An 11,777-nucleotide genomic window follows, 5' to 3' on the forward strand; every position below is an offset into this window, starting at 1 on the left:
AAGATTTAAAAGGCCACCCTTGAAATGAATAAATACATTTTACAGAGATAAAACAACAGCAAAGACTCAGTGAGAAAGTCATGTGAGAAATACTAGTGGGAAGTGGAAAAGTAGCATGTGAACTTACTATGAGGATAAAAATAACAATGCCATTCTTCATTGTCAAGGAGAAGGATTGATTCTGGCCCACTAAGTGATATGTTATTTTTCTTGTTCTAGATTTGTGCTGATCCATCCATAATCTTTTATTTGTTCCCTGCTCAGTCACATGGTGAATCTATTATTTTATAACTACTGATGCCTCTAACCACTCCTGTCCCAGGGACTAGATAATCTCCCTAAGCAAGAGACTATCCTATGACCTCAAGGCTCTTACAGTGTAGTTGGAGGAAGCAAAGAACAATGTAGGACATGGTGGCATAACACAACTCAGAAAAGAGTCCAAGTACATATTTGCTTTAATCCAGTTGGCCCTTGGAGCCAAGTCCTGGGAAAGAGATTAAAGTGAATTGTCTCGGAGCAACTGGGTGGCTCAGTCAGTGGTGCACACGACTTTTGATCTCAGGTTTGTAAATTCAAGCCCCATGCTGGGTGTAGAGATTGCTTAAAAAAATAAAAAATACAAATAAAGTGAATTATCTCTTATTTTTGGAGGAATTGAATTGCAATGATTGTCCTCATTAACACCTCACAAAAAACAAATGAACTTACCAGTCACTGAAAAAGAACCCATTCTGTATTTAGCTCAGGAAACAAGAAAAAATAGTTTGATTTTCCCATGAGCAAATCATACATATGTAAGTACTTAGATATAATGTTGAAGATAAAGGAATTAACCCCTGAAGTTAAAAACAATGACATAATTTACAAATAAAAGTTAAATTCTTAAATGTATTAAGAGAAAACCAGTGATTAGATCATTGCTGATTAATCATTTTGAGACAAGTACTATCACGCCAAAGTACTAACTAGCCTGAGAATCTCGAAAAAACAGAAAGAGTTTAATTAATTTAATAATTACAATAAAAGAATAAACAGAATAGAAGAATAAACAGAAATTTGATTTTGGATCCACTAATCTTTCCTTCCCTGCTGTAGATAGAAACCTGAATTGGCCTTTTATCGTTGACCTTATATATATCCTTGAACACCAGATAGCACTACAAAGCACCTCTCCTGGTTCACTCAGTATTACTCTTTTCCATGTGTTTAATCTATACTTCTAAGTTCATCTTCCTTCTTCTTTTCCAGACAGAGGAATCTCCTTATATAAATGGCAGGTATTATAGTAAAATTATCATTTCCCCCGAAGAGAATGTTACATTAACTTGCACAGCAGAAAACCAGCTGGAGAGAACAGTAAACTCCTTGAATGTCTCTGCTAGTGAGTATTTCATTTATGGCATTAAAAAAGTAAGAAAATTTGAAGTTATTCTTCATTAGTTTAAAATCTTCAATTCCATCTTCCTGTACTGCATTATGGTAAGTTTTATTTATTTATTTTGCATTTGGTGTCATCATCATAGGCTCTTTTCTTTTTTCTTTTCCCGGTGTCCATCCTTGTACTATCCTTGTCTTGACAGTTAAATCATTTCATGTTTTATTAGTCCAGAGACCTTATCTTGTCCAGGTATACTTCCCAAGAGCAACAGAGGATAAGAACTGAGTTGCTCTTTTTTAATCCGTGTTTTGTGTTCCGAATAGAGATAATTCAAAGACTATCTGAAAACACCTTTTAACAGTTTTAATTTTGGTAAAATTTTAATTCCCTTTAATCTATTACTTTGCATTCCAATTCTTTGAGGTATTTATCCCACCTTTATTTTGAATAGGAATGCCACATGCTTAGTCATTTAGCAAACTGATAGAAAACCGATACTCGAATTTATGAAATCCAGCTTCCAAAGTTGATGCTTTTGAAGATGATATTTGAGTCATGACTACAAATTAGATCAATGCAATTATCTTAGAAAAGTGAAAAAATCTGACATGTTGAGCAACTTCTTCTGAAAACAATTTTCACTTAATTTGAAATTATCTATCATCTTCAAATTTGTCGTTGTTTCTATCACCGGTCAACATTAAGTCAGGACCAGCCTGGAATGAGGCTTGGTTCTGGACAGGATGCTAACTGACCTTCCAGACCTTTATTTTTCACTCAGTTGGAATCCTGTATGTGACATGAGCCAGGATAGGGATATACTGACTAGGAATTAGCTGGAGCTAGGAAAAAATAATTGTGTAGAGATAATGGGCCTTAACAGAATATGACGGAAATATAAAAAAGCCTGATGGATTGACAGGACAAAAGAACCAAACAAATTTAACTCTAAAATAGGTGCATTGACTTCTCAAAATTCAATTTAGCAAGTATTGATTTGTCCAACCTACAAAAAGAACTTATCCTTTCTTCCTGAACACAAGTTTCTCTTTTATTCCAACCCATTGAATAGCAGTTTCTAGACCTTGCAGTGGCTTGATGAACATTTAATACAGTTGTTTTCAATTTCACTGAGCACCTCCTAAAATTCCAATATAGTATATATGAGGACGGTCTGGGAATCTGCATTTTAACAAATGTCACTGGAGGTTCTGATGCAGGCCCATGCACATAGAAGAATATTTAAGTAGTTTAATATTAGATGATAATCCAGCACATCAGCAATTCTTAAAATGGGCCAGGAGCATGGTGCTATCAGAGTCATTTGGAGGGCTTCTGCAAACATCACATGGGATACCTCTTTGTCTCTGAAACATCCCTAGTTTTAACCTCTGCCCCCACCACTGTGAGAACATAGCTAATGACAAGTCCCTGACACTAGAGGATAAAAATGAATTCTCCACCGAGGCAGGAAAAGTTGAGAAACACTGCATTGTGATATATGGCAACTTGTTTCTCTTAAGGAAAAAAAAGCCCTATTAAAAGGTGGTAAATAGTGGAGAAATTAATACGGATTTCAGATTAACACTAAAGCTTGTCAGTTGTGAAATTTTCTATGGTAGATTAATACCTTCGCAGTTTTAACGACTCTCCTTAAAACAAGATTAATTTCTTTGTAGGGAAGTTCACGCTCTATTAAATGTAAATTTTTTTCTACCCTTAGCTGTAGAATAGATATTTTATCTTTGAGTATTATTACATCATACTATAATGGTAAAGGTGACTTTCATATATCAACAAATTTTGTTTTTAATTTCATATTAACATTTTTCATTTCAGTAAGTATTCCAGAGCACGATGAGGCAGACGAGATAAGTGGTAGGTACTATGCTGCCGACTCTTCTTCCTTGACTATCAGCTCAAGATTTATGAAGTGTCATTGTATAAGTAATTTCTTAGCTGCCACAATTTTGACTTGAATTAAAATAGCAAATGAGACCAGATAGCAAGAATGCTAAAACTTTTATCTTTTAAAAGCACAAGTTTGCATGTTACTCATAGTAGTAGTAAGCCTTAATTATTCTTAATAAGAAATAATAGCCAGATTGACTTCTTTTCAGAAATCCTTGGCGGTGTCTGTAATTGCATGGACTTTTCTTCTCTGTTGTAGATGAAAACAGAGAAAAGGTGAATGACCAGGCAAAACTAATTGTGGGAATCGTAGTTGGTCTCCTCCTCGCTGCCCTGGTTGCTGGCGTTGTCTACTGGCTGTATATGAAGAAATCAAAGTAAGTTATGGAAAAACTAACGTCCCTGGGGAGAAAATGCAGTGTGTCAATGATGCTAACGTCAGCTGGGTGTACAATTTCTGTAACAGGAAAGGCATGTACCCCAAATCGGGCTGATGGTGTTTTGCTTTCAGCTCACAGTGACTGCTTTGTCAGCATCGGGGAATTCGCTTGGGGTGTGATTTCACAGGTGTCCCCTTATTTTTCTCAGTCAGTCGTCTAAATTCAGTGCTGGTGTGTGTGGGGGGCAGGGGCGGTGGGTATTAAAAAGCACATGCTGCTAAAAAAGTCGGCCATTCTAAGCCATTTGGCTGAGGTTGGTAGAGAGGAATTAAAAATGGTTAGTACAGGGGTACTGGGTGTCTTAGTCGGTTAAGCGTCCAACTTTGGCTCAGGTCATGATCTCATGGTTCATGGGTTCAAGCCCCTCATTGGGCTCTGCACTGACAGCTCAGAGCCTGGAGCCTGCTTCAGATTCTGTGTTTCCCTCTCTCTCTCTGGCCATCTCCTGCTTGTTCTCCCTCCCTCCCTTTCTCTGTCTCAAAAATAAATAAATGAACATTTTAAAAAATGGTTAGTACATCCTGTGGGAATGGCCAGGTGTCTGCAGTGACAGTTCTGGCCAGCAGTGAAACTGCTGGTGAGATAGTATTATCTTGTCACTTCTCCCCTATTCTAGTTAAGTCACTTAGGTCCATAAAAGGATCTAACTCAGAAAAAAAAAAAATCATCATTTTTTTTTTTGTCTGTAATTTAAAAAGACAATTAAACAAAGTACCAAGACTACTTAAAAAATTATTTAGGTTAAAAATTATTACTCATAAAATAATCCAGTTAGAACCAACTTTACAAATGATCTAATAGTGGTTTATAATGCAAATCCGATTAACCAATGAAGATTCTTCACATACACACACGCCTAATACTCCTCATCACCCCAGCCTTGGCCCCAGATTCAGATGTGGAAGGGCAGAGATGGGGTTCTAGAGTTTTGCGTTTTTAGTTTCATTAGTGATTCTGTCGCATACCGTTGGTTTCATACATGAGGAAATTGATTTTTGCAAGGGGGGTGTGTACAGCTAGTGGCAGCTTCGGACTTAGTTTTCTATTTTCTTGATGTCTGATATAACCCCTTTCAACAACTCAGGTAAGTTGACTTAAAAGAAAATGAAAAGAAAAAGCAGACTTAACTAAGACCCATGATGTTACCTTGTAAAGAAAGCAATTTCGGTGAAGCAATATTCCAATGGAGCTGCCATCAAAGAGAGGCAATAGCTTAGAAATCTTTAAAGTCACATAATATAAGCCTGTATTGAGTTCTGTTTTGATCCTGCAGCTCATCTCTGAAGCAAATACTATTATTATTCGTATTTCACATTTGAAAGAATTAAGGCAGAGAATAGTTTTAAATTACTTGCTTAAGGTTACAGTTTGTAAGGGCTGGAATTGTATTTGGTTTAAAGACAGAGCTGTTTTAGCATCTTTGTGCTTAATTACTAGGTCTTATTGTCTATCACCATGCCTTACTTTTTCCATGGTTTGGGATTTGTTTTTGTTTTTGTTTTTGTTTGGTTTGGTTTTGGTTTTTTGGTTTGTTTTCATCATGTATGTTCCTGGTATGTGTTATAGTTGTACTCGTTCACTCTCACGTAGGGGCACAGTCCCTTTTGATCTTGGCACCTCACTCCTCAATCTTGAGCAGTCCCACTATCACTTGGTAACAAATGTATTCTTTTTGTCAGTGTACATTTTACCTGCCAACACTTTATGTGGGTTTGTGCCTGTGGTTTCTATGGAAAATTTAGAAGATGGCCTGTTCCCTGTGCATGAAAGGAAACGCAAACTGTTGCTCAGAGACAATATCTAATAAAAAATTCTTCTATCTGTAGAGGTTTCTTGATGGTCAAAATCCTATTCTCCCTTTATAATTCACTATAAAGTATTCACAAACCTAACAGCTTGGACTCTGGAGTATTTCCCTTTTATTTACTTCAGATTTCTGATGCATTCCAATGTAATTTTATTTCTTAAAAGAATAAAAATGAAATTTCTCTGTATCCTGGAACTGAGCTGAAAAATAAACGGCAGTTCTCTACATTATGACAAAATAAATGCTGAATTTTTGGAGCTCCCGCAATGTTTTTAATCATCCTATTCTAATTGCCAGGATCTCATTAGACCCCATTTATTTTTCCATGAATAAAAAAATTATGTGTGTAGGATTTTTTTTTATTGTTACTTCATTGGCTATTATCATGGTGACCGAAAATTAAAATCATGGATAAATAAATTCTGGACACTTGGCCTCATAGTGTCTTTAGGTTAAGGGTTAAGACTTCATGAATTTCCTTTAAAGTGCCTCATTAAATTAAGAGCAGATTTTACCATCTGACTTGAACATTTGTCTAAATAACTGTTATTTAATTGAAAAGTACATCAACTTTGCCAGAGTTATTATTATTGGTAATCAAAGTAATAAATTGCAATTCTCATCCCAAGCATCAGAGCATTTTTATGAAGAATTGTGGAACTATTCAGATTTGCTAAGTATTTTGCATTCCTGATTACTTATTCCTTGCTAGTGCCCTCTGAGATAAGCCAGCATTTTTGCAACATGAGTCATTGTTAATCCTTGTGTCCAGAGTAAGTTGCACATTCATAATAAGAGCTTTCAAGTTAAGAATTGCTACATCATTTTGGGCTGTACTATACTCTCTTTCTTTCTTCTTTTCTATATAATAATTTCGACTTTACAAATCACTACAAGGGTTTCATTGCTGTCATCAGCTAATTCATCACCATTTTACATGGCTCTGAGAGATTTTTAATAAACATATAGTCCAGAGCTTTTCCCCAGATATATAACCCTATGTTTACCATTTTGAAAAATAATACCATCAATAATGTTGCAAGTCACCATTATGGCAAACACTTTGAACAAAGATTACAAGTTAGACATCTTATTTAAAAGTCTCAGTTACACAGTTCCCAGAGCAGGAAGGTTTAAGCGGCATTTAGAAGTTCTTTGCATTGGCAGTTTTAAAAGTCAGTGGAGAAAGAAGAGAGAAGCAATCTTTCATGCCCAAGTAGAACTTAAGAGTACATTTGTTAATATGCCTAGTGGCCACTTAGCTAACATGCATTCCCCATTCCATTAGTATGAGCTGCATATATTCGTATCTATTTCAGATATGAAGAATTGCAACAAGAAATGCTTAGCAGTCATGCTTGGCATTGTGATCTGGTATATTCATTGTAGAGTAAGGACTCACGGTGATTCCTCTGCTGCTTTAAATCATATGATTTCTCATTACAAGTTATTTTCCTTAAGTTGGATGTTTTTTAATAATGAAAATGGATGACTGATCATTTCCCATGTATATAGAGAATTAATTCATAGTACTACGCAAAAAGCATTAATTGACTAACTTCATTTCTAGCTGTCTAACAGATAGGAGAATATTAAAGAAATAGAGGCTATTCAATTATTATTTTTTATTGGGGTGCCTGGGTGGCTCGGTTGAACATATGATTTCAGCTCAGTCATGATCTCACAGTTCATGAGTTCAAGCCTGCTGTCAGCATGGAGCCTACTTTGGATCCTCTCTTCCCCTCTCTCACTGCCTCTCCTCCACTTGCATTCTCTCAAAAATAATAAATAAACATTAACAAATTATTATATTTTATTATTTTCTCCATTTCTCTTAATTCTGTCCTCTGAACATTGTTTTTAGCTCCTCAAAGTTAAATGTTACTCTTTGAGTTCCAAATCCTCTCTTGCATATCTTGGAGTACAATAACTAATGAAAAATTAAAAGCCAAAGATAAAGGAAAAATAGAAAGGCAGCATAATGTAACCACTAACTTATTCAGGCATTTATTAAAACCATAATTTCCAGGTTGGTTGCATTTAAGAGACCCCTGACCACCATACTTCTTATCACTAAACTGCGAGTAAGCATTAACCAGACATTTGTAATCTCAAAATACACATTGTGTGAATCTTGGAAACTTACCAAGCGATTTATCTTTTGCAACTGTGGAACTCATGACTATTTTCATGAAGTTTTTCTGTAATATGTAGACAAGCTGTAAGTTTAAAAATCACAAATATCTTGTCAGTTCTGCCTTGTGTAATGCTATATTACTGCCTCAGAAAAAAAAAAAAACAGAGACAGTCTTAAATTGGCAAAAAGACTAAAGAAGACTTGCCTAAAACCCTGAAATTTTAAGAAACAATGTTATTTGTTTCTTAACCATGCTATTAAGCCTTTCTAAAATGTTTCTCATTAGTATCTCTTGATGTGTAGAACAAGATCTTGTAAGAAACTTGATTTTAACTGAATTCTCTTTCCAATCAATACTCACTCTAAAATCAAATGCATGTTCCCACGAGGGAAAACTGACCCCCTACTGAATAAATTGAGAAGATAGTGCTGGAGGACCATTTATAGCACATTTTTAATGACTTTCCTCATTTATTGCTATATAAGCACCTACTAGTCTTTTTTCTATTTATTTTTTTTAACTGAAATTCTCAACAATTTAATGAGTTAAATGCAGGTAACCCTATTTCACAGTGTCCAAGTCCTTGTGAAATTAACCTGCTCAAGGTAGTGCGTGCAGTATATTATTCCATATCCCCATGTAGTTTCAAATATATTTTGCTGCTTCAAAACTTCTTTGGAATTAAAATTTATCTGACTTGGATTGGTTACTGGCATTTAATATAGTGCGAGGGATGGGAAAGTGTGCTTTAAAATGCAGGCCTGACATGGCCTCTCTCCTTGTGTTATAAATTGGGCTAATCCTTGGACACCTAGGTGGGCCAGTTGGTTGAGAGCCCCCGACTCTTGATTTCGTCTCAGGTCATGATCCCATGGTGATGGGATGAAGCCCTGTGTCAGGCTGTATGTGGAGCCTGCTTCAGATTCTCTCTCTCTCTCTTTCTCTCTCGCTCTCGCTCTCGCTCTCGCTCTCTCTCTTCCTCTGCCCCTCCCCCTCTTTGCTCTCTCTCAAGAAAAGAAAAAAAAAAAAAGAAATTGGGCTAATCCAAATATTGGTTTCTTTCCATAACCTAGCAGGCAGCCAGAAGAAGGGAGAAAAGAAAATGCCCCATTAGTCTATCAAACCATAAATAACAGTGGACTAGAGGGAAAATAAGATAATGTAGAAATGCTAGAGTCTTCATCCAGTCGATCAATCACAAGGTCATTGGCCATTCAAAGGGCAGAACCATCCATCCGTGACCCTCTTCTCCCCTGCTAGATATTACCTGAGATGTTTCCAGAGGAAAGGGCTTGCATCGAAATATAATGTTTTCAATTTTTAAAATCTTTTCTAGCTGTCTATATATACACGTTTCATTTTTTTAAAATTTCAAATATGTTTTCTCTTCAAAAGTGAAGGGAAGCCTTGTTCCCTGAGCCAAGCTATGTGCTATACCAACATTACCCACCTTAAGGAAACATTTTGAACAGTAAGGCTGCAGGTGGCATCCTGTTTTTGTTGCATATTCAGAATTGTTACATTTATTTTAATTCTCTAATTGTTTATGTAATAGATGGTCCCCATATTCACTATTGGCCTAAACGAAAGGCCATTTTTTGAGATTTTTACTGAAGACTTAAGGATTTCCTATTTTAGCAGAGAGTTTCTTTAGTGAGTCTTAGAAATTCCTAAGGATATGAAGTTGGAAGTAGCAATAATAAGACGAACTATTTATTTTTCTTCTTTTCCTTCTTCAAACCCAGAAAATGCTGACAAGTCTTCTTCTGAGACACAGGGACTAGAGCCCTCCTATCCTCTAACTCTTTATTAAGCTTGGCCCAGGAGGAAACTCACTTTGCTGAGAGCTGTGACCAGGGAAGGAAGAAAAATAACTATTCTCTTGGATATGACCTTAATTGCCTGCACAGGTATCAATGGCCAGTTTGCTGAAAGAGGCAATTCCACACTCTCAGGGTCCCAGGCTTAAATGCCAGTAGCCTTAGTGCCATTCTGTGGAGTCTGCCAGGCATGCCAGAAATGAGAAATCGCAGAAAACGTCCCTCTACCTAGGAAGTTTTAACGATTACTCATGCTCCCTCTGAAAGAGTTTTCAAATTTGTTATACGTAAGTCTGCTTTTGAAAATCCTAAAATCTTATGAACTCTTCCATGTGCAAGTTATTTTAAATGCGTATTTTTTTGTTTTCCAAATGTGCAATTCTAGTGTAACATTTTATTTATCTTTTCATAATACCACCTCGCAAGATTGTGATGCATTGGTTAGGACTGCCACTCTCACCCTCCTTCACTTTGCCAAACTTCTTCATTCCCCACTAAATTATTTTTTTAATGCGGTCGTAGTTGACATACAACATTGGTTAATAAGGTGGACGACATATTGATTCGATACATTTATATATGGTGATAAGGTTACCACCAGAGTATTAGCTACCACCTCCATCATGTCACATAATTATCACCTCATTTTGTGGTGAGAACATTTAGGGTCTAATGTCTTAGCAACTCTGAAGTGTTAAAATGAAGGCACACTTAGTTGATACTACCATTATACGTTCCCTACCTCCTTCAAAGGAGATCTCAAAACAAGTCTATAATACTGAGGGAAATCTCACCAAAAAAGTTGGAGAGTCTTCTCAAAAGTTATTTAAAAGCAGTTTGAACCCTTAATAGGCACTGCATTTATGGAAATGACACAGAATGAAGAGTTGAGACTTAAGTTTGAGCTCCCTTCTGCTACTTAGCGGCTATATGGCCATGGGCAGCAGCTCCATGACTCACGTCAGTTTGGTCAGCCTCTGTCACTGCTGAGGGCTTTGCTGTCCACTGTCACATTTACCCTCATATCTGCCCTGCGAGCAGATCCTGTTATTCCTTGTTTATAGGTGAGCAAGCATGCTTCAGAGGATGTATTTGTCCAAGCACTTGCAACTCAGACTTGACACATGAGGATGAGAATCCAGGCCCTCTGACCCTATGACCAAGACTTTACTCAGTCTCACAGATTAGTCTAGATGGTCACCTCGAGGGCTTCCTCCATGATTATTGCGATTCTATGATTTCAGTGTTCTCTTAAAGTTACATACAAGCTGAACAATGAAGAAAGTTTAAGGCAACCAATAATAATTTTGACCTAAGCACTCATTCTTCATAAATGCCTAAACTTGTCCTTCAAATCAATTGACTGGAGAATATTTTGCTAAAGAGAATGACTTAAATAAATTTTTCTAGGGTGTCTGGGTGACTCAGTTGGTTAAGCATCCAACTTTGGCTCAGGTTAAGCATCTGACTTTGGCTCACTGTTGTGAGTTCGAGCCCTGCATCGGGCTGTGTGACAAGAGCTCGGAGCTTGGAGCCTGGAGCCTCCTTCAGATTCTGTGCGTCCCTCTTTCTCTGCCCTTCCCCTGCTCACACTCAGTCTCTCTCTCAAAAATAAATGAACATTAAAAAAAATTAATTTTTCCTCTTCCAGTAGTAGAGGTATTTATAATCTCTATAATTATTTCAAATCTCTGCTATTTTCCAAAATTAAAAAAGATACATCCATAAAGTTGTATTTATTTTTACTATATCATTTTAAAAACCAAGCCAAAGTAATCAGAATAATTTTTAAATGCTTTTCCTGCTAGGTAGAGTGGAGTCTCAGTAATACAAATGGAAAGATCAGTGATAAAATTTATGTAAATCTCATGTACATAAACACAATATATACCCCCTCCCCCACCAACCACACTATTGTTATTTCTATTTAGCACATTTCATGATGGTTAACACTTAGCATATTTGTATAACTGTGTAACATGGTGCATGAATGCTAAGACCCCTGGAGTTTGAATCCTGGCTTTGCTACTTAGTAGCTGTGTGATCACAAGCAATTTTATTAATCTCATTGTAATATCTGTACCACATTTAGAACAGTGCCTGGCACATTAAGGCATTATAAGGGTGTTAGCAGTTATAATTTTGGAGAGTGAGTTTAAGAAGGGAGATATTTGCTTTTCATTTACATTTTTATTTTCATATATATATATATATGTCTCTGTATTACAATTGGTTTTTTTTTTTTTTTTTTTTTTTTTTTTTGCTTTGTACACTTTAAAA

At 36.3% G+C, this 11,777-nt stretch overlaps 1 protein-coding gene across 2 annotated transcripts in view; it reads left to right on the forward strand.

Annotated features, from left to right (window-relative positions):
• The window catches only part of ALCAM (activated leukocyte cell adhesion molecule), a 213,674-nt gene that overhangs the window by 189,045 nt on the left and 12,852 nt on the right, over nt 1-11,777 (forward strand). The window contains exons 12-14 of one of the 2 annotated variants that reach the window (XM_049628113.1): nt 1,256-1,384; nt 3,221-3,259; nt 3,552-3,669. In XM_049628113.1, coding sequence (XP_049484070.1) covers nt 1,256-1,384; nt 3,221-3,259; nt 3,552-3,669 — 286 coding nt within the window. The remainder of the gene's footprint in view (nt 1-1,255; nt 1,385-3,220; nt 3,260-3,551; nt 3,670-11,777) is intronic. The other variant, XM_049628114.1, reaches the window with a different exon arrangement.

Source organism: Panthera uncia, chromosome C2 (genome assembly GCF_023721935.1).
Source record: "Panthera uncia isolate 11264 chromosome C2, Puncia_PCG_1.0, whole genome shotgun sequence".
NCBI classification, from domain to species: Eukaryota; Metazoa; Chordata; class Mammalia; order Carnivora; family Felidae; genus Panthera; species Panthera uncia.